The 24,281-nt window shown below is 35.9% G+C and overlaps 1 protein-coding gene across 2 annotated transcripts in view; it reads right to left on the bottom strand.

The window, feature by feature from the left end:
* RBBP6 (RB binding protein 6, ubiquitin ligase) overlaps positions 1 to 24,013 on the bottom strand; it is a 34,499-nt gene extending 10,486 nt beyond the window's left edge. For both annotated transcript variants that reach the window (XM_061401450.1, XM_061401451.1), the window contains exons 1-10: positions 23,848 to 24,013; positions 18,930 to 19,029; positions 16,544 to 16,580; positions 12,090 to 12,134; positions 9,966 to 10,054; positions 9,742 to 9,838; positions 9,245 to 9,384; positions 6,205 to 6,377; positions 4,571 to 4,674; positions 4,122 to 4,459 (exon numbers count right to left, since the gene is read on the bottom strand). In XM_061401450.1, the coding sequence (XP_061257434.1) occupies positions 4,122 to 4,459; positions 4,571 to 4,674; positions 6,205 to 6,377; positions 9,245 to 9,384; positions 9,742 to 9,838; positions 9,966 to 10,054; positions 12,090 to 12,134; positions 16,544 to 16,580; positions 18,930 to 19,029; positions 23,848 to 24,013 (1,289 nt within the window). The remainder of the gene's footprint in view (positions 1 to 4,121; positions 4,460 to 4,570; positions 4,675 to 6,204; positions 6,378 to 9,244; positions 9,385 to 9,741; positions 9,839 to 9,965; positions 10,055 to 12,089; positions 12,135 to 16,543; positions 16,581 to 18,929; positions 19,030 to 23,847) is intronic.
* Positions 24,014 to 24,281: the final 268 nt, after the last annotated feature.

Below are 24,281 nucleotides of genomic sequence, written 5' to 3'. Positions count from 1 at the left end.
TGAATGGCTCTATGAAGACCTACAAGGCTTTCTAGAACTAACACCCAAAACAGATGTCCTTTTCATTATAAGGGACTGGAATGCAAAAGTAGGAAGTCAAGAAACACCTGGAATAACAGGCAAATTTGGCCTTGGAGTATGGAATGAAACAGGGAAAAGGCTAATAGAGTTTTGCCAAGAGAACGCACTGGTCATATCAAACACCCTCTTCCAACAACACAAGAGAAGACTCTACACATGGACATCACCAGATGGTCAACACCGAAATCAGATTGATTATATTCTTTGCAGCCAAAGATGGAGGAGCTCTATACAGTCAGCAAAAACAAGACTGAGAGCTGACTGTGGCTCAGATCATGAACTCTTTATTGCCAAATTCAGACTTAAATTGAAGAAAGTGGGGAAAACCACTAGACCATTCAGGTATGACTTAAATCAAATCCCTTATGATTATATAGTGGAAGTGAGAAATAGATGTAAGGGACTACATCTGATAGAGTGCCTGATGAACTATGGACAGAGGTTCGTGACATTGTACAGGAGACAGGGATAAAAACCATCCCCATGGAAAACAAATGCAAAAAAGCAAAATGGCTATCTGGGGAGGCCTTACAAACAGCTGTGAAAAGAAGAGAAGCAAAAAGCAAAGGAGAAAAGGAAAGATATAAGCATCTGAATACAGAGTTCCAAAGAATAGCAAGGGGAGATAAGAAAGCCTTCCTCAGCAATCAATGCAAATAGAGGAAAACAACAGAATGGGAAAGACTAGAGATCTCTTCAAGAAAATCAGAGATACCAAGGGAACATTTCATGCAAAAATGGGCTCGATAAAGGACAGAAATGGTATGGACCTAACAGAAGCAGAAGATATTAAGAAGAGGTGGCAAGAATACACAGGAGAACTGTACAAAAAGATCTTCATGACCCAGATAATCATGATGGTGTGATCACTCACCTAGAGCCAGACATCCTGGAATGGGAAGTCAAATGGGCCTTAGAGAGCATCACTATGAACAAAGCTAGTGGAGGTGATGGAATTCCAGTGGAGCTATTTCAAATCCTGAAAGATGATGCTGTGAAAGTGCTGCACTCAATATGCCAGCAAATTGGAAAACTCAGCTGTGGCCACAGGACTGGAAAAGGGAAGTTTTCATGCCAATCCCAAAGAAAGGCAATGCCAAAGAATGTTCAAACTACCGCACAATTGCACTCATCTCACACGCTAGTAAAGTAATGCTCAAAATTCTCCAAGCCAGGCTTCAGCAATATGTGAACCATGAACTTCCTAATGTTCAAGCTGGTTTTAGAAAAGGCAGAGGAACCAGAGATCAAATTGCCAACATCCGCTGGATCATCAAAAAATCAATAGAGTTCCAGAAAAACATCTATTTCTGCTTTATTGACTATGCCAAAGCCTTTGACTGTGTGGATCACAATAAACTGTGGAAAATTCTGAAAGAGATGGGAATACCAGACCACCTGATCTGCCTCTTGAGAAGCCTATATGCAGGTCAGGAAGCAACAGTTAGAACTGGACATGGAACAACAGACTGGTTCCAAATAGGAAAAGGAGTATGTCAAGGCTGTATACTGTCACCCTACTTATTTAACTTCTATGCAGAGTACATCATGAGAAATGGTGGGCTGGAAGAAGCACAAGCTGGAATCAAGCTTGCCGGGAGAAATATCAATAACCTCAGATATGCAGATGACACCACCCTTATGGCAGAAAGTGAAGAGGAACTAAGAATAGCCTCCTCATGAAAGTGAAAGGAGAGTGAAAAACTTGGCTTAAAGCTCAACATTCAGAAAACAAAGATCATGGCATCTGGTCCCATCACTTCATGGGAAATAGATGGGGAAACAGTGGAAACAGTGTCAGACTTTATTTTCTGAGGGCTCCCTTGGACTGCAAGGAGATCCAACCAGTCCATTCTAAAGGGTATCAGTCCTGGGTGTTCATTGGAAGGACTGATGCTAAAGGTGAAACTCCAATACTTTGGCCACCTGATGCAAAGAGTTGACTCATTGGAAAAGACTCTGATGCTGGGAGGGATTGGGGGCAGGAGGAGAAGGGGACAATAGAGGATGAGATGGCTGGATGGCACTTCATGGCAAATAGATGGGGAAACAGTGGAAACAGTGTCAGACTTTATTTTTTTTGGGCTCCAAAATCATTGCAGATGGTGATTCCAGCCATGAAATTAAAAGACGCTTACGCCTTGGAAGAAAAGTTATGACCAACCTAGACAGCATATTGAAAAGCAGAGGTATTACTTTGTCAAGGCTATGGTTTTTCCAGTGGTCATGTGTGGATGTGAGAGCCGGGATTCTGAAGAAAGCTGAGCACCAAAGAATTGATGCTTTTGAACTGTGGTGTTGGAAGAGAGATCTTGAGAGTCCCCTGGACTGCAAGGAGGTCCAACCAGTCCATCCTAAAGGAGATCAGTCCTGCGTGTTCACTGGAGGGACTGATGCTGAAGCTGAAACTCCAATACTTTGGCCACCTCATGCGAAGAATTGACTTACTGGAGAAGACCCTGATGCTGGGAGGCACTGGGGGCAGGAGGAAAAGGGGACAGTAGAGGATGAGATGGCTGGATGGCATCACCAACTTGATGGACATGAGTTTGGGTGAACTCCGGGAGTTGGTGATGGACAGGGAGGCCTGGTGTGCTGCAATTCATGGGGTCCCAAAAGTCAGACACGACTGAGTGACTGAACTGAACTGAAACACTTGCAGAGTTCAAAAAATAATAGATCTGCAGAAAATGTCTGCAGTACACAAATATTCTTACTTCAGGAATGCATAATCTGTGATGACAGGATTATAAGGTTTCCTTTTGCACGTAACTAAAAAATTATTAACGGGAAAAAAAGTTTTAAATTACATCTTGTTGTTCCTAACACTGTTCTCCATCACACTTGCATTAAAGTGACTTAAATCAAAGGTGATGTAAACTTCTGGGGAAAATGAGCCAGACTGGACTTTGGAAGAGTTCTTCATATGTAAGTAAAATGTATGATGAAGGAATCTTGTAAAAAGTACAATCTATGAAATGATAGAAACTGGTGCAGTTTTAAGACTATTAAAGCTTAAAAAAAAAAAAGTTGCAAAACCAAAAAGAGAAAAAAAGGATTTAGAGTTAAACTCTACTTCCAGCTCTAGTAAGTCAAAAAGGTACTCTAAGGTAAGTCAGTTTATAAAAGACCACTCCCACTATTAATCAAATGAAAGGCTGAACTAGATCAGTGGGATTTTATTCTTTTTCATCATGATTTGTGACATGATACTCAAGTTTCCTGTGCTGTACAGTAGGATCTTGTTGTTTATCCATCCCATATATACAAGTAGTTTGCAGGGATCTCTTTAGTATACTTGTAAAGGTCCTACTCCTAAAAATTTTGCTTCTGGGAAAATACCCCTGGCATCTTAATTTTTCAAAGCTGGTTCATTTTTTTAAGACTTGGACTTACAGAGCCACTGGACTATATAGTCATAGGTCCCTTTCATTTCAGAAGCAGTAGGATTTAAGTGAGGTTTTGCTACTCTCCTACATAATTATGCTCCAAAACAATTATTTCTGACCTTTCTACCAGTGTTTCATCCCGTCCCCTCTATTCTTAGTTCTACTCAAATCTACTGTTTTTTAATACCGTCATTATGATCATAAGTGAACGCTCCCTCCTGTGAACTGCAAAGCTGTTATGGGATACTATTCAACATTTAAGAGGGGTTGCTGGCAATCTGTATAGTTTTTGACTTTGGGACATTTAATCATTTACAAATGAATCTGCTTCATCTGTTTATTCCTCCAGTAAGACTAAGTCATTTCTTTTTTTTTCATTTGGCCATGCTGTGTGGCTTATGGGATCTCAGATCTCCAAAAGGGATTGAACCCGGGCTCCAGCAATTCAAGAGCCAAGTCCTAATCACTGGACTGCCAGGGAATTCCAAAAGACTAAGCCGTTTCTTACAAGTCACCCACCTTACTGAATACAGTAGGATGCTACAGGCTGCCAGTCAATAAAACAACAATTTAAGCAATATACAAAAAAAAAAAAAAACAAAACCATCTCTGGTCTCAGTTGTTTCCTAACAGTGAGAAATACAGACTTACCGAAAAGGTCCATCTGATTTTTCTGAGTGGACTGATATGGAGACTGTTGCAGTTATATCAGGTACGGGGGCTGGGGCAGAAGATGGATTTCCAGGGACAGGAGGGGCCAAAGAAGACTGATTAGAGGTTAGTGAAGACATAGACGGAGCCGGGTGAGTTGATGAAGATGTCACTGGAATCATCAGAGGATCTTGCTGTCTTGATATTGGAGATCTCATCAGAGGCTGTAGGTTCCGCTGGATGAGTGGTCTTGGAGGTGGTATTGGGGGAGGGGGTGGGGGTAACTGTTTTCTTAGTCTTTTCGTATAACCAGTTTCATTTTTGAAGTTATTAACAGCCTATAGACACCAAACATAAAAATGCAGAAAAAGATGTAGTATTTACTCAAGTACAGTTAAATCAAAAGATTTTTTAAAAATTTTCATAAAAAGGAATATAAATATAGCTACCTGTCGTAAGAACTTATTGGCAATTAAAGCGTCAGGAGAGACGTCATTCTGATGACATGTTGGACATGTATGTTCATCTGATTCCAAGAGTGCTGTCCTTATACCTATGTATAAGATTTTAAATATTAACAAAAGCACAGTTAGGAACCCAGTTTTTGGCCATGAATTGAAAAGATGGTTTATATGTGTTCAGTTACACTACTATTTTCCAAGCACACATTACTCATCACTTCTATTCTTAGATTAAGAAATTTAAAAGTAAATTTTAAATTTAAGAAATTTAAAAGTAAAATTTCTCTCCTGGTTATCACTCCTCTGCTCTAACCTCTACCTTAAACACAGAAGTAATGGATATAAGCTAAACAAACATTTAAATTGAGAGAAAGGACACTCTTTCTCAAATACCATTCTCTTTGGTTAGCTAACATCTAATGTATTATAGGGAGAAAATAGAAATATAGCCTAGAAAAAGACAAAATCATTATGTTGTAAATACAGGGCTTTAAAAAAAGCAATCACTTAGGAATACCCTAGTGGTCCAGTGGTTAGGACTCTACACTGCTGAGGGCCAGGGTTAAATACCTAGTCAGGGAGTTTAGATCTTATAAGCTATGTGGCATAAACAAAATTTAAAAAGGCATCACTAGGAAAGGGCATTAATATAGCAGAAGCATTATTCAGGCAAGGAAATCAGAAACATCTATAGCACAGCAGGTAAGAAGGAATACCAAATTACAGATGTACTGATTATGATTCAGTATAGTAAAAAAAAATTCCAGTTATATAAAGTGGTTTGTAAATTTAAGACACACTCTGAAACAAGCCTTAAGTAACCTCTTCTTGACTTTTGTCTTCACTGAAGAGGCTTCATAACAAAGATTTGTATTCCAAAACTCTCTTTTCTTGTTTTTCTTTCGGCTGCACCACATGGCATACAGGATCTTAGTGGATCTTACGTTCCCTGACCAGGGACTGAACACCCTCTGACTCCAGCAGAAACACAAGGAGTCTTAACCACTGGACCACAAAGGAAGTCCCCCAAAACAATCTTTAGAAATGAAAAGGACCAAAGCAGGACTGGGCAATGAAATTTTTAGATGACATTATTTTCATCTGGGGAAGAACGGAAAAACTTAAGGTAAGTGGCAGAAGAGAATCAAGTGCTAATATAAGATAAATGACTAGGAAAAAAAAGTCACAAGCAACCCCCTGGCAACTGTTTGGATAATATGTTTACAGACCGTAGTTCTCGATCACACTTAGGAATTTTAGAGTAAGCTATTTTTCACATTCCTAGAAAAGGACTTATTTTTAAAAAATACTTTGGAAATGTCTAAGGCCCCAAAAGCTTTTAAATTTCTCTATACTGATACCATTTAAAACATATTTGAAACAAATATCCTACATTTTATAAAACCTCAGTAAAGACACCTTGATGAAGGTAAAGAAAGTGGTCAATTCTAAAGGACAGACTTTTTTTTAAAAAAAAAGGAGCAACAAAAAGTTATTAAATGTTCAGATGCATGTATCAATAATTCGTATTTTATCATTTAAATATATATTGTTCTAAGAGCCTTTCCAAGGAAATACACACACTCTAAAATACATATCTTCAAAGGTTCAACATTTCTTACATTCATCACAGTAACTGTTTCCACAGCAGGGAATGACAACAGCATCAGTCATAATATCTTTGCAGATGAGACACAACAACTCATCTGGGATAGGATCATCTTCTTCTGAAGATGATGATGGTTCCTCTGGCAAAAAAGGTGGTTTTTCTTTCTTCCCAATTGCATATGCCTCTCTGTAAAAGAAGGTCTTAGTGTTTTAACACTGTTATGGGAAAGTATTTCCAAGATATTTATATATTCTACTATACAATAGTGGGAACTTATAATCTAGTATGATGCCAAATTAGTTTATACAAGTGTAGTACTTTCCAAAATAAGAAAGCAGTTATGAATATCCTCCCCTAAACAAAAAGATATAAAACAAAATCCTAAGAGAGTATAACAAAACAGAAAGAAAAAAAAAAGCCATAAAATTGGCTAAAAGGATCTTAGATTCTGTATTTCTAAGAACTGTGAGTCAGAGCGGTACTGTGACACAATCAAGTACCACAAAGTTATATTTAAATGGCAGAGACAGGATTTGAGCTTTAGTGATGACAACGCCCTAATCACTGCTCTCCAGCCTACCATGTTTCCTGGAAAAGTTTTTTTCCCCCTGAGTCTAACAGTCTCCAAACCTGTGAAAATACTAGTGTGAATGTCACAATACGGGAAACTAAAATTGGTACTGACATTACACAATTAAGGTGGATAATTCAAAGGAAATATGTCACTAATCACATCTATAATTAATAAACAGAATTAGACTTCAAAACAGTGGTCTTATACTTAATATTATGAGAGATTAATCTATGTATAGACAGTCGGAGTAGGAAATGGCAATCCACTCCAACATTCCTGTCTAGAAAATTCCATGGACAGAGGAGCCTGGTGGGCTACAGTCCATGGGGTCACAAAGAGTTGGACATGACTGAGCACAAGAAATATTAATGATTTAATTAGAAAAATGTGTAAAAAACTTAAAAGTAACACCTCATTAGACATTTGGGGGGGTCCATTTTTTTGTAAAAATTTTGTGGAAATGTTGGATATTAAATACATTAAAAACAAAGAAAAAAATAAGCCATTCTCAGACTTATCACCACTGCTTCCAATACCCCCATCTTCTCTGTAATCAGGCACATTTGTAAAACATAGGAATTCTTAGAGAAATCTTTTCTCTTTCATTCAGGAACAGAGTGTGTTCAACTCAATGCTAAAAATGAAAGAATCTCATCTGGACAGAGCAGGGTACCTTAGGTGTGTTATTTGTGTTGCAGTTGCTCCATAGACATCACCACGATTCCAGAAATAAGTATCAATTTGCTTATGCCCCATTGTTCCCAATTTGTGAAAGAGGAGTCTCCCACTGCCCAAAAGAGAGAAAAGAAAAGAAAAAAAAAAAAGAGGAGAACAGAGGATAGAAAAAGAAACAGAAGAAGAGTCTGAGTTGCGTATCAGTGGTGTTAGTGGAGAGGGTGAAAGTTTCATTTAAAATATTTGGGTTCCCATTTTCCCCAGTATTTGCTGTGTGTCTGTCACAAATGCACTTTTGTACTCCAGGATTCAAACAGCAATGAAGTTAATTATTAGTTATGAGTTTACAGGTGATGTTAATTCTTCCAACACAGATTTCTACTTAAATACTTTTACATTTACATCTTATTGTATTAAGATGAAGCGGTCTGCTCTTAAACTTTGTCTGTAAAAAGCCATCAATTTCAACCTAAAACTGTTTGGATGCATGTATGAAATGTCTGAATTAGAAACAGCATACAACAAACTGCTCTAAGATGAACCACAAAAACACACAATGGTAGACTGATAAAAAATAGATGGGAGTGAAGCTGAGAAAGTGAGCAGGGTTGGGAGTTTAGAAAAACATTAATTCTTATCTGTTAACTAAAACAATGTATTTACCTACTCAAAAACAATCTTTTTTCAGAATCATTCTGTAAGCGTAGCATTTTCGTTGTCCTTACCTGCTCATCACATTTTGATAATATAGCACAAAGCCGACAAAAACTGTTCTTAATAAATATTCTGTCACTGGGAACATGGATATCTATTCTTTAAATTGATGTTTCTCAAGGCATGCCTTGAGCATCCTCTAACCTCATATTCTCCTGGAGGACTTGTTAAAGATGCAGACTGAGAATATAATCCCTCGGGGGTGGGGAGAGGAGTGGGACAGGGCACCTAGACTGTTTTAACACACTTCTGCAAGAGATTCTTTTGTACAATAAAGTTACAGAGTCACAGTCTCAGGGAACACTTAATACTGTGTTTTATGTTGTGTGAGTTTGCAACAGTTGAGGGTAATCAAAAGATAACTAAATGTATTAATAAAAGCAGATAAAATGGGAAGTGACCCAACTGAATTATGCCACTAGGTTTCCTGTCTATTCATTTCATTAAAAATTGGCTCCTAAAATAAAACCTGAAAACATGTGAAAAATAAGCATTAAGGTATGGCTTACAGAGCTACAAACAGTTTATAACAGAAAAATAGTTCTGAACTGTTATATAACAGATCTCAACTAACAGTTTATAAAATAAACCATACTTTAGAATCTTAAGATTCACATAGTATATCCAAACTAGTCAAGATACTTGAGTATTTCCTATAATCTTCACACTTAAATCTGCCTTGATATCTTGCAGATATCAAGATATTATTCTTAAGCCTCTTGTTTCTTAAAAAGTCTAAGACACTTAACTTGTTCATTTAAAAGATGCAAATAGCATACAAGATTATGTAGGAGTATGTATGTGAATGAGGAAGAAAGCAGGGAATGACAGAAAAAAGAAAAATTAGAAGACCACAAGGAAAGTGGCACTCACTGGTAACAAAAACCCCAAATACATTTTTAATTTGCTTTAAATGGAGCAGACTGCAGCCTCTCATTCTTAACACAGAAATGCGACATATAGACTAAGACTTGGTATACAATGTTTGTAAGGAATCCAAGTAGCCAAGTTACAAGCCCAAGATTAAATAAAACACTATCACCGGGATTGACTGTAATCTCCACAGATCATACCCAATTTGAATACTTACGCATCTATAGTTGGTATGGCATATTTTCCAGTGTTGGTAAGCATTGCACCTTTCATGTTAGGATCTTTCACTTCCATCATAAAACTTCTGGGAATTCCAGTGCTCTTTTTAATCCTAGGACCAGATTCAAAGTTCTTATCCTACAGGTAGGGGAAAGGAGAGAGGAGGAAGAGAAAAAGCCGTTACCATTATTTAATAATATTAGCTAACACACAGTATTTACTATCTGCTTGTATTATTTGTAGAGCTTTACATGTATGATCTCATTTAATCCTCACAACAGCCACGTGAGGTAAGTACTATCACTATCTTCATTTCACAGAGGAGAAACAACAGGCTTGGAGACATTCACGTAACTTGCTCACTCAGTGGCAGTGTCAAGATTTGACACTGGTAGTTTGGCTCCAGAAGCTGTGCTCATTTGCCACTATAACGCAGAAACCAATATTTACCAAGAGAAATAATATGGCTAAGGAAAAATTTTAGTTTGAACTTACCCCATTTGTTGGGCAATTCTTAATATAATGGCCAGGTTTACCACAACGGAAACAAGTATAAGATGGAGGTGGTGGACCTAAAGGTTTCTTCATGTAACTGAAAGGGGAAAAAAAAAGATTACATGAACACAAAGACTTTTTAAAAAAAAAAAAAGCTCTTGACATGGGGGGTTGTTAAGTACCACCCCAAAGTACGTACTAGAATAAAGTACTTATAAACTTACTTGATCGGGTCGTATTCATGGCCAGATTGCGACATCATTGCTTTAATTTTATCTTCTTCAGAAGCATTGGCTTCAGCCAGATTGGCAGTCTGTTTAACAGGTAATTATTTGACACACACATTAGAAACACATTTAAGACCACACAGCCAAAGACAACACCACTCATCCTGTAAAGAGCAATATCTAATCTTGCATAAAAACAGTTATTAACAAGTATAACCTAGAAGAGGCATGGGGAGTGCCTTAGGTCATTACATGATGTTTGGGTGTCTATGGGTTGAAGAAAGTCCTTCTGGGGGCACTCAAACCTTAGACCCTGTTTGTACCTTATATTAAGATTTACATACTACTCTTCTAAGTTAAAAACTGAGATTAAGTTAGAGAAACACTTGACATTTTTAAATATTAAAAATAATTCAAGTGTCATAGCATTAAGCATCAAGTGTCAAGCACACGACTTAGAAGTAGGGTTGGGGACAGGACACTGAACATATTATGCAGCAGATACTAGAAATCAGAAGGCTCTTTAAGTAGTGGTGCCAAATTTAAAATTAAGTGCAAAGCACATGCATTGAGCATTCAAATTATAAATCCAACTCTCCAAAGATTTATGAACTTCATCTCTGAGGTATTACATACAGTAGTCTAGATAATAAGCAGGGTCTAAGGGAGTGAGTCCTAATAACTTGAATCTTCAAGCATCTAGCACTCATTATCAGCCATTCATTAGGTTTTAGCTTTACATTCATCCACAAAACAAGCAACCAGTTTTAACACTTTATTGTAATTTTATATACAAAGAATGCTTAACATTAACAGAGCTTAGAACAACAGCAACATTTACAAAAAACTGGATTACAGATGTTGAACAACTAATTTGTTTGAACCCAAACATTAACTTACAAATAGTTAAAAAAAAAAAAAAAAGTCCCCCAAACCTCCAAAACTCCCCAACTGCTTCCCACAAAGAAACAATGGAGGAATAGACCAGAACTCAAATATGGTCCTTACAGTACAGAAGACTTTAAACAGTGAACTATAAGTTGCTAAAGATGTTAACTCTAAGCTAAACCACTTTGCATTAAAAAATTATTGAGGTTGGTTTTAGAATTATCAACTTTATACTTTTCCCACAACAGGAGTTTAAAAGGCTGTATTTGTTACTAGGACATTTTGGGGATACATTCTAGGGGATAAGGACAAAACCTACAACAAAGCCAAGGACAAGATAGGGACAGCACTAATGGAAAACTTGTCTACTAATTCACTTTGGTTGCTAAATATAATTTTATATTTCTGATAGCAGGGGAAAAAAGGATTTTTGGAAAACTTCCTTCTTGGCCCTCAAAACACTACCTGTTCTCTATCATTTGCCTTTTTTCCCCTAAAGGCATAATTTGCAAACTAAGTCTATTGTTTTAAAAATTAATCCATCACTAGTGCTTTCCCAAACAAAAGGTACACACTGTTGAGCAGAAAACTGCAAGCAATCTTATCGCAAAACATGGCATATACAATGATTTCAGGAGGTAACAATTTGCCCCTCTGCCAAACATACACATTGGTATATTCCTGCGAACAACTTTATACATTTACACAATTCATGTAGTCTGTGTTCAAACAAATTAGGTTGTTTAAAACTTTTTCTAATGCAGACAGACTACAAGTCTATAGCATAGAGAAACAACTGTATCACATTTAAAACGTTAACTTTCAAGGGATCAATTCAAATATTCAAGAAATAACCACGCAATTGTCCATGTAAAGGAAAGCTTCTATTTTGGCTGCATAAAGTCCACATAAATTACAGCCAAAATCAGGGAATTCCTCCAGAAATCTGTTAGTTTCCAATGTATAAATAAACAAAATGTATGAGAAAAAAGGCAAGTAAGTGTAGCTTCATTTGTTTCTTCTGTCTTGAAGATGAAACTCCAACATTATGGTGAAGCAAAATACTCCCCCTATCTTCTCAAAACAGCAGCTACTCTTTACAGGATAGTAATAATATGTACAAATGTTTCTGCAAAGTATTTCCTCCCCCAACCCCTCTTAAAACAACTGCTCCACATTAAAAAAAATTACGATGTTAGAAAAAGATTTATATTTTCAAGAATATATATATACCTTTGTAAGCTGGGCCAGAGAAATAGACGCAGAAGAGTCATCAATCTGTTCATAAAAAATTAAACACACATTCAAGTTCCACACTGAAAACATCTGAAAGTGATCATTTACTCCCTACTGCCACTTAATGTTCAAATATTGGGTATTTTTATTAGAAGTTTTCCAAAGAATGTTATCTTGTTTTAAGCTGAAATGTAGCTCACCCAACTTATCCTTTTCCACACATCTCACATACAATCAATAAAGGTTAATGGTTGAAGGGGATGCTATTACAATGAGAAAACAGTAAAGAAAAGGATAGGAAAGCTGCTCAGTGTGGTGATTAAATACTAAGAGTCCCAGGTTTATCAGTGATTTCTAAAACTAATGATGCTCAAGACAATGTACACTAGAAGAGAGAATAAGAAATCTTTCTAACTTTCCTATAATGCCAGTATACAACCCTGTAAAAACAAGCAGCTCTTTAAAGGCTCAGATAATTGCTTTAATAAAACAGCTCCCAAATAATTGCTACTTTCCCCTCTTTTGAGTACGTACTGCTCGGTCTGAATAAGTTTATTCTCCCATGCAAAGCATCAGTAGCTAATCTCGCCAAAGAAACCACAGCTTTATCAGGGCAAAAATTTTAAGCCAAATAAAGGGAAACAAAAGGCATCCCGAGGCAGGGCAAACAGAGCAGTTATAGGATGGACTTCAATATGCGGGGGAAATAGTTACTTTAATCAAAGGGAGCAAGTATTAAACATGGATATGAGGGCTTTAAAACACGTATGTTCAAATGTATTTAAAAGTGCTTCATTATTTGTTTCCCTGAACTATATTAATATCAGTTTTTAAAAAGTGTTTATGCATGGGTGTGTAAATGTATACACACAAACAATCTTTAGCGTGTAACTCTAAAGACATGATTTCCCTACAAGTGTACCAAAATGAAAACATTATCAGCTTCCTATATAGTAAGTGGGTTGCTTATTCAACATGTTACAAATTTCTCATGCATTACTGGTCACAACTCTTCTTTAAAATGGAGAGAATGTAAAGAGATGTCTGGATCAAAGGAAAAAAAAAGTGAGTCTTCATCATGCATTTTTCAAGGATTCCAAAGAACTGAGAGTATTTGAAAAAGAAAAAAAAAAAAGCAGCATGACTTGGAGCCCCAAATAGAAATGTAACCAGTTTCAATATGTAGTTCTTAGCTTAATGCCACCACAGCAGGAATGCAATAAATGGAAATAAAACTAATGTTGGCTAAATTTAAAATACATCTTATACATGTCTTAAGAGTTTTAAAAGCTAGTTTGATGGATATTACTGTTGGGATGTTTATCTAAACAAAAGGTTCTCAGCTCCACATTGAGGGACTGTAGAGTCCATAAATGCACTAACCCCATATACATTCCTAGCCATATAATCTATCAGTGGGTTGAAGTGTTCTTTCCTTAAAGAATGAATATCTCAAGAGGTAAATTTAGGAAAGAAAAATTGAAAGAACACAGCCTATTTTTACCCAGAAAAATTCTGACCTATTCAATCTATTTTGAAGAGCATAACATTTTATATCAACCAGGAATTACCTGAATTTTAAGAAATAAGGACTGAACAAACTGCTGTCAACCATCATCTATACTATGTTTCTAATCAAAGAAACAAATAGCCTTTTAAAATAGCCTTTTACTATACAGAATATGCATGCTGATCACTTCCTTAGAAAGAAAGCAGCAGTTATATTACACTTTTTTACTGCTGAAACCAAAAAAACCTAACTTTTTTGTTGTTCTTCTTCTCCTCAAATACAGCTGTCTTTTTGTTATTATGCCAGGCTTTCCTATTCTTCCTTTGGGCCAACTTGTTATTAGGAGCATATATTTAGTTATGAGTGCTTTTAGATATTCAACAGCATTTAAATCACTTTTTTCCCATCAAATAATCTGTGGATTCTTTACCAACTGAGCTATAAGGGAAGCCCCTATATATAGCACATTAATACCCTATAAAAATACAAGGAGGTATAATTTACCACAAATTTAGGAAGGCATCCAATTGTTTTCTACATATAGCAAGATATTAAGAAATAAGTGAAAATGCTGACAAGAAATGATTTAAAAATGAGTACGAATTTATATGTATTAAACATCAATTAAAAAAACCCTACTTTAGTAGTCTCTAGAAACACTGATTAATATGCACACTGTGGACATGATTAAAATCAACCTACCTCTCTCACATCTAATTTGTGGTCTTGCTTCTGGGAGCAAGAATCTGAAATCTTTTATGTCAACTATACTTGCCTGAAATTAAAGGATCTTACAAAATGTAATTCTGATGTTAGCAGAAGGCCCACAGCTTTGGAACACGGAAGGGTAACTACAAACAGCAAAGCTGTGCAATATAGAAACAGCCATCCTTGATTAGAGCTGGCTTAAGTTACCAAAAATGTACATACATTTACTTTTACTAATCAGAATTAAAAAATCTGGCTTTAGTGATTTTGTCTTAATTGTGAATGTGCATAGGACACCTAAGTCTCCTAAGATGGGCACTAATGATGCTTTATGAATATATTTTCTCATATTTTAAATGTCAGCAAATGTACCCCAAGCAAATAATGGGGATATTATGTTATCTAATTTCTCCACTTCAAATAATTCTACCTAAAAATTAAAGCCACTTTTAGTTATTTTTTTTTAAAAAAAGAAGAAAGAAAAGAGAAACCTAAATAAGCATAAAATAAACTGCTTCTTATAAGTGTAATACAGACATGCCAGGGAACACACAAGGCTAAAAGAATGTTAACTTTATTTATGAACATGTGATCTGTGCTTATACACATGCTAATAAACAAAAAGGAAATAATTGTTTTCAAGAAATAAAATTTCATCTGAATTAGTTTAAATACTGTATAAAATGTACTTTATACAAAATGTGTTACATTAACTACTACAGTCACCAGTATAGTCAATCTAATTTGTGCTAGCATTTGGATACATAAAAATCAGTTTTAAACCAATCACCAGCAAAACAGAAACTTGTGGACAGTTTTTACAGCATTATGCTTTAAAAAAAAAAAAAAAACCCCAAACCCCCAAAAAACCATATACCCCAAAGAGGGAAAAAAACTCCCAAAACACTAAGTTTTGATTTTTGAATCACTATATTTAGTTCCATGAGAACTAAAGGCCATATACTTTAGAAAACAAGTCCAAAGTTCAGATATTCTATGTTATCGTGTTTAAGATTCAATGATCCAAGGTTAGTGAAAATACCTGATACACAATTAAAAGATCACTAGTATTTTAAAAGGATAAAGTTGAAAGAGCAAGCAATACCCTTAAATTCTAAGTGAGGATTTCAGACATCTTGTATTGTGTACAAATCAAGCCTGAGCACTCAAACGTTTAGAGAACCATCAAGTTTTACAGAACTCAATTACTACAGATCTCTGTTCTGAACCGGGTGTTTCACCCTATAACTCAGGAATGCTGCTACCTTTTACTTAAAAGCTCAAAGTCAAAATGGTGTCATACTTAAGGTTACTAAGATGTTAACCTGGTTAAGAGGAGTTACCTTTGATAAGCTACAGCTTTCAGTTAGCTTACAATTAATGCAGCATTTTAATACCTTATGAGAAAGAGGGAATTATTTTAATTCGGACAACTGAGCAGACTAGAAGTAAAAGATCTCTATTAAAACTTGAGTACTCAATTGTATAAAATCATCAAAATCATCGACGAAACATTGTATACTTGTAGGGGGCCCAATTCCAGGTTTCACTTTACAGTACAGATGTAAACAAAGAATAGGAGCTCAAAACTGCCAAATAAAGCAAAACTAAATAATAAAAGCTGCGTCAATGGTCTCTGGAAAGCTCTATGACGTGTCTGAACTTGGAGAAAGCATCAAACTTTAAATATAAGCTTTGGATGTTGCTAATGCATTTTTCAAAGCCATCAATCAGGCAGAAAAAAAGAAAAAAAAAAAACCCAAAAACCAAAAAAAAACTAAGTGATACAACGTGAAAATGGCAAAATATACATTCCAAACATTTTTTTTATTGCAGGAAACAAAAAGCACACAACAGCCTGTACATACATACAAAATACTAACTATAGACAGACAGATGCAGAACATGTTACCATGTTCATCAGTGTAAAACCTATACGATCTAAAAAGGATCATACATTAACTGTACAACACAGTGTCATACAGGGAGAATGCTACCATATTTAATATGAAACAGTGGTTTTTGGGCACAAATTACCCATTTCTACAAAATAAAGTGTGTAAATTATGCCACATATATCCATATTCAACTGAGCTGTCATCAAAATACATTTTATTTACAATATGTACTATGATCAACTGGATATTACGTTCTAAAAATGATTTACTTCACTGCTACATTATAAAGGAAAAAGCAACGTGTAGAAAAAGTGTGAGATTGTGTTTTTACATACTGCTTTTGAAGTTCCCATCACTGGTTCAGTTCGACTTCTAAAAAGACAAAAAGAAAAACAGCATTAACTCTCTGAGTAGCTATTAATCAATTTTTGTGCTAAAAACATCTCTCCAATCATAAATTTTTTAGGAACACAACTTTTCCTTGGCACAAAGATTTAAAAACAACCAATTTCAGAAGTAATAAATATACTACCTTATTTAATTTTTACTACCTTTGAACAGTTTAAGATGCATTTTTGGTTTAAAAAAAAATCCATACTTGGTAATTATAGAATAGATGTGTATCTTTCTACCTAAAATAAATGTTTTCTGAAAGGCAGTATGAGGATTTTGTTATTCAAGAAACTTTGTGGCTATTTCTTAATAGGCTGAACAAGTATATTAATCCTCACTTTTTAATAGGTACAGATGAGAATTTTCATACCCTGAATTACCTTACAGCAAGACTGCTGCTGTAAATATTTTATAATTTGGAGCCCTGAGAAATTGTTATGCTCCAAAAACTAAATTTCAAATCCAGAAAAGACAGGTTGGCAGTTTCATCTTTTTAAAAGTCTCAACACAGTGACCAAGATAAAATAGGAACGCTATCTTCCAGAAAAATCAACAGTTTGACAGTGTATTTTCGTTAAAAGAATAAGTTTAATAAGTTGGTTATGGAGAATTGAACTGATTTTTAAAAATATATACACAAGTAAGCTCAAGAAGAAATTCCTTTAAAAGTCCACACAGGAAAGGGTATGAGGGTCAAGTTGCTAAAATATAGCCTGTAAAGGCTTAGTTTTAGTTTTAAGTTTATGCTATCCTGACAGAAAAATGTTAGATAGGATATGAAAGGAATTTCTGGTTTGTACATGACTGGGACATCCTGAGATAAAAATGAAAGTTTCATTTACTAGTATTTGCTCAACAAACTCAAAAACACTTCATGAGGTAAGTATATTATAAAAGAAACCAAATACATAGTGAATTACACATGCAATTCTGTAAGAGGCAACTATTTTCCCATGTACTTTAAACAATTCTCTCCCTAAAGTTTCTGAATATCAAAACAATCTCCTGAAACTGAATGTTTGCTATTTTTACAAAGCACTTAGTAAATTAAGGTATAACTTCACACTAAATTCTAGGAAATAATTCTTCCCTTATAATGTCTCAAAATTATATAAAGTTAAAGGTACATAGCTCACTTGGTATTTACAGAAGGAAAAAAAAAGTCTTCAGCTTTTAAAGTTACTATACAAAAGATTTAAGAACCTCCAAATGTTAAAATATGGAATAGAACTTTAAACTAAATGAGAACAGTCTTAGAAAGAAAACTTGCCCACATGAAGCAAAGCTCCAGGAAATGACTTTATTTTACCTCAATTCCAAGAACACATTCCATTTCCTAGGACTGGCAAATTCCAGAATGTTTCATTGACCAAAAGCAGAATTTGCCAGAATTTCACTGACCAAAAGCAGAATTTGCCAGAATTTCAAGTAAGTCTATCTTACCTCTGAGTATTTTTTAAATAGCCCAAGTTGCTATCCTCTTCACAGATCATACTGAGTTGGTCAAAAAGTTCGTTTTGGTTTTTTCATTCCATTGTTTGGAAAAACCTGAAGAAACTTTTTGGCCAACCCAGTAACTGTTATCAGCATTAAAATGGCAAGAAAGCAGAGAAAGTTAGATATAAAGTTATAATCCTGCCCTTTTAGTGAACTCCTTAAGCTCTAGACCATTCCTAAGTATTACCACTATAATTCCTACTCCAATAAAGGGCATTTGCCATGTGCCAGGCACTACTGAATTCCTCCAATTCCTTGGAGTTACATATATTTTATTTTGAGGAATCTGAGGTACAGACTTTAGGTAATTTACCCAAATACAATTTCACACAACTGGTGTGAAGCAATAAATGGGAGTCAAATCTAAGCCTGATTCCAGTGTCTGTGCTCATGAATCCTATAAACATCGCTTTCCAACAAAGTCCCTTATTAATGAGAAGCAAATACTAGCATTACTGAATACTCCTGACGCTGACAAAATATTTAGGACAGATTTCAAGACACTTACATTCTTGTAGTGAAAAAATGGTAGGGGGGAAAAGTGCCCAGGTAACAAAAACCAACGAAGGGGAAAGATTTACTTATTTGAAGATCATTTGCTTTTTGTTAGTATTACCTATATAGATCAAAAAGCCTACTCACTCTTACTTCTGACTACAGTTTAACTGGGGAAAGAAACCAGGAAAACAAACATTCTCGTAATTTTAAGGATTAAGACGACATACTCATTAGCACAAAGTAATGAGTTCAGTTCTAAAGTATACCTTTTCCTTCTCACAAAGTAAAAAGTATTTTGAGAACTTGCAAATGTGGAATTTAATAAATACTTACATAACATATGTCTTGCTTGTAGATTTAACACCTCCAATAGGAATTCTTCTAACAATTACAGATGAATTTTTAGGAATTAGAGCATTATCATCAGTATATTCTGTAAATAAAAGGATAAAGAGTTGAATTTCTATTTAGAGATTTGGGTAAGTTATAGTCCTCAAGAATTAGAAAACTTCAACCGGACATAAATGTTATGGGAAATCATCTTAAATATAAAAGAGCATTAATAACCACATGTTCCTTGCATCGAGATTATTGTCAGAACAAATATCCAAAGCCATAAGGAGTTAACACCAAATATGTCAACAGGTTCTTGCCTCTGGCACCTCTACCAGAGATGGAAGTGGAACCCCAAGTCTCAGGAAGACTAAGTCATTCTCTATTTAGCCAGTAATGCTGAACATCTGAACTATATGAGGAAAAAGTTGTCATTTAGAATGAAAATATTTTCTCTCTCCTGGTGGCTCAGACGGTAAAGCGTCTGCCTATAATTCGGGAGACCTGGGTTCAATCCCTGGGTTGGGAAGATGATCTGGAGAAGGAAATGGCAACCCACTCCAGTGTTCTTGCCTGGAAAACCCCATAGACAGAGGAGCCTGGTAGACTACAGTCCATGGGGTCGCAAAGAGTCAGACACAACTGAGCGACTTCACTTTCTCTTTTCCTGGGCTGTACAAGAGTTATTACTGGGGAAGACAGACTAAAAAGTATGACACATTTTGAATACTTTGTAGTCAAAGAAAAAAGGGCTTTGTAATAAAGAATTCTAAGTGGGATGCAACTCTGGATAGAATGTTGATTCAAGGAAAGCCCCTCTGGGGAACTGACATCTGAGACTTAGAGAAGACTGAGAAGACAAGATATGCAAAAACACTGGCAAAGAATGTTTCAGACACAGAAGCATGTGGAAAAAAATGACACAGAAAGGCCAGAAGAGCTGATGAAAAGGACAGAAAGACCAGAAACACAGGTGCAGGTTACATGTATTTATATTTTGTTTCTAAGTACAACAGGAAATCATTGAAGGATTTTAAATAAAAATGATGACAATCTGATTCATATTAAAAACAAAAACTCTGGTATCTAAGTGAAGAATGAATCTGTATAGGAACAAGAACAGAAACAGGGTGACTGAGGAGGAGATTGCTGCGTAGTTCAGTTAAGAGAGAATAATGATCTGCTCTGGAAGTGACAGAGAAATCAAGAGAATGTTTTAAGGCTTTCCGACAGATGTGGGTGGGGTCAGAGATGGAGGAGAAAGAGAAATCAGTCATGAATTCCTGGGTTCCTGGCTTAGGACGAACACAGATGCTACTTTCTGAGCAGACAAGACAGGAAGAATTATCCTACTCTTGGGACTATTACTTGGACTAGTTCTCTAAGAACGAAATTCAAACAAAAAATGAATCAGTGAATTCAACGATGGTTTTAAAAAAAAATTTGCTATGAAAGGAATTTGCAAAAATTACCAAAAATAATCCACTACAGGGGGATATATGTAAAAATGTAACCATCTCCCTTAATCAAACAATCAAGTATTAGGGTTCACTCTTTGAATTACTGAGTTTACCTGACTCACTTAAGTTACTCAGCACCAAGTGCTCTAATTATTAAGCTTATCAACCTCTGTTCTAATTATTTTAAGTTTATCAAATATGTAGTAAGCATTTTAAGCTTTTATAGATGTACTGGGCTCTATCCTTTCTAATCACATTATCATAAACTGGATTTCCCAAGTGGCACAGTGGTAACAGACACAAGTTCGATACCTGGATTGGGGAGATCCCCTGGAGGACGAAATGGCAACCTACCCGGTATTCTTGCCTAGAAAATTCCACAGACAGAGGAGTGGAGGGCTACAGTCTATAGGGTCATAAAGAGTTGGACACGACTGAGTGCACATACACATAAATTGTTCAGGAAAGGGTTCTTTTTGGTATATATATTTCAAGTAGTAAGCTTTATCTTCATAAGTATCCAATTAGAGTGATACAATTTTCTAATGTAAGACTACCATCATTATCTTTTGCATAGTTCAGGATAGTTCCAAGTTTCAAGCAAGCTCTAAGAAAGAAACACCCAGAAGCATGGGAGATGAGGAATCTTTAAAAAAAAAAAAAAAACAACTCTAAAACTTTATGTCAAATACCAGACAATTAAGTTGCTGACTATGTAACAACTGTCAAAAGAGTTCACTGTAGGAACAAATAGCAACTGTGTTCAGGAGCTTTCCAAGACGACTTTATTCACCTCATCAACACAGTGCTGTCAAGCTTAAAGTCTGGCTCTGATGCCACATGCTCTCTAATTGACCTTTTAAAGTATCTGAATTACAGTGATGATTTCCTACCTTTAGAATACCTCAATAAGTAACCTGTTAGCTTCAAAAGATCCTATTTGATACTGCCATTTTTGATCCAAAAACATGAAGAATATGGATGAAATGAAAAACAAGACAAATTTAAGAAATGGAGAAATAGTCTTTTGAAAATCCTTTTTCCTCAGCTTCCAAATCTTTTTTACCCTAAGTTCAGAATAAAGGCTGTTTTGTTGTGTGTGTGTGTGTGTGTGTGTGTGTGTTTTTTTGGGGGGGGGGGATAATTGCAAATAAGCAGAAAACTTAGAAAAACAAGTTTATATAGGAAAAACACAAAAAGATTGTAGTCTAGAAACAAAGAAGCAGAATTCTTAAATCTGAAACATGAAATTCTGATTCAAGCATTTCAGTCTAAGATTTAAGAGTCCTAAACATGGACAGACTTCCAAAACTGTCCAGAATCTTTTATAGAAACATGAGAGAAACATTAATTCAAACAAACTAAAGTGATCCAGTTCGCCATTCTTTCCTAGGCAATCTCCTAACTATGAAGCTATAAATATTTATTCTGTCCTCTTTAATTCACTGGATGGTGCTAAAAGCAAGTGGCATTCCTACTCAGCTGCCTTGTGACACTGATACTACTTGCCATAAAATTCATTAAGTGCCTAAATATCTTTTTCTCTCCTAATTTGAGGACAGCATAAGATGCAAACTTTCTCTTCTCTTAACCAATCCAATAGCAAAGCTTACTACAGCAAAGTTTTCTCCAATAATGACAGTTCACAAATAAACAAAAAACACGGGGCTGGGCAAAGCACTTTCCTGCTTTCAGCATTTGTAAAAATAAGGTATTAAATAATTTCCTAGCTTAGAAAAAACATAACACATCACAAACTCTTAAATTCATGGACAAAAATTCAATCCACAATAATTTATTCCAGTCTAACAAAGCTGTAATCAGTTATTAGATGGAAAAGATTGATGTTTAATCTTAAATGAGTTAATTGTGTTATACTTAAGCAAAATATGAAATCTGTGTATGATTAAAACTGTCTTAATATTCTCTAATTTCACTTAATAGTTTATTTTCTCTCCTTCATTAAGCATCATTAACATATCCAGATGTCCTAAAATTATTATAAATCCATCTGTTCTGTTAAGTGTGACTGTAATGCTTAAGGAAGGCTTTTGTGGCCTTAAAAAATATTTCCTTAAAGGTATTTTCTTGAATAATGTTTTTAAAAGCTGTTTCTCAACTAATCATGATCACCAGCAATTTTCCTCACAATCACAATTTCCAAAGCCTCACATGAAGCGTCTCTTAGGTCTGATACACTGAAAAACTGGAAAGGGGGGAAGTGGAGAATATTCCTGCACATGTTATCAAGTTAGTATACAAGTTCTTTCTTACTATTTTTGAGTGCTGTTCCTTAATACAATTATATTTATGTCTGGAGGTAAACGTAAAAAACAGCTCTTGTACTTGACAAGTGGGGGAACCTCCCCCAATTTCAACTAAAAGAACCCATGTTCCACTAAGCCAAATTTAGTGATCAATAAACTACCCTAACTAGAACTTCACTTTACTTCTCATCTTATCAAAAAAAAAACTCAAAAGACACAAAACGACACATCAGCGTTGCAGTCCTGAGAAAAAGAAACCGAAGTTCAAATCCAGAATCTGAAAATAGAAACTCTTAAGAGGCCATTCTCATTCTCGTATCTATGTTAAATTCTCAGTATCATAGAAAAAGCTTTAATAAAAGAGAAAAATTTAAAGATTCCAATTAGTGGCTTATGTATATTCATATGGTAGTGCAGCAGACTATTTTTCAGTATCCTAGTATCAATATAATCATATAAAATCAAGCAACCACTATTTTTAAAAATATGTACTTTTGATCTTTATGAAACTGCTAAAATTTAAGAGCAATGTGATGAACGCAGAGTTCAACTACTTAATTCTAAACTTAACACACCAGACAAAAGTGGTCACACCAGAACATACCAAGTTCCAAAAGCAATTCCAACTTTAAAAACCGGCTGGATTAAAAACATCAAAGGGAGGATCTTTCTCCAAATACAGGCAACTCCAAAATTAAAACTAAATAAATCGGGGAAGGGAGAAGAGGAGGACTTAAAATTTGCCATCAAACCCCCTACGGTGATTAAGTTAGAAAGTTAGAGAAGGTTCTCCAGCGCTGCTTTACAAAGAAGCCTTCCTCTTGCTCTCCTCTCCTCCTTCAGATGGAAAACAGATTAGGAAATGCCCCCGGGTAAGCACTCAGACAACCTGGATGACATCCCCACCCCTTACCATCAAAACCATCATTAAAAAAAATCATTTGGGAGGAATCATCAGACAGTTGGGGATCGGCCGGTTGCAGATGACCCAAGTATACAGAAAACAAATCAAAGTCAGTTAAACTCGGGGGGCTGACTGCTTCAACCCCTGGCTATCAATGAAAGTCGTCCCCAAAGTGTTAGAACGAACAGTCCCACAAGAGACATAATGGCGGTTAGCCTCCTGCCAGGCACCTCGCCACCAGCATCTCTCTTCCACCAGCCAGGATCCGGAGCCCGGGCGGCTCTTACCTTCTTTCGTCTGTGCGTTGGTGATCTGCAGGTCGCAGTCGGCAGCTTTCAGCTTCTCTCTCCCCATAATCTGCTTCTTTAAGTCGCAGAGGGAGATGTGGAGCCCATCAAAGGTGACGGTATCATAGTTGAGTTTAGAAGAAAATTTATAATGCACACAGGACATGGTGCCAAAGGATTCCTAAGGTTCAGCGAGGAGACGTGGACACGCTCAATATATGTATATTTATAAACTTAGGAGCAAAATATGTACACACACAAAACACTCAGAGACACCGAAGGACCCTAAAAAGCCTCAGATTAAATACCCCCCCAACCACAAGCAGGGGTTCGTAAAAACAATAATTCAGAACCCGCCCCTCCCCCCGGATATTCAGAATCGCTTCATGTGGGAGGAGGCGGACGAGGACGGGGCAAGGGGGCAAGCGAGAATC

Source organism: Bos javanicus, chromosome 25 (assembly GCF_032452875.1).
Source record: "Bos javanicus breed banteng chromosome 25, ARS-OSU_banteng_1.0, whole genome shotgun sequence".
NCBI lineage: Eukaryota > Metazoa > Chordata > Mammalia > Artiodactyla > Bovidae > Bos > Bos javanicus.
Note: the sequence above shows the minus strand (reverse complement) of the source record. Positions and strands in the feature narration are given on the sequence as shown.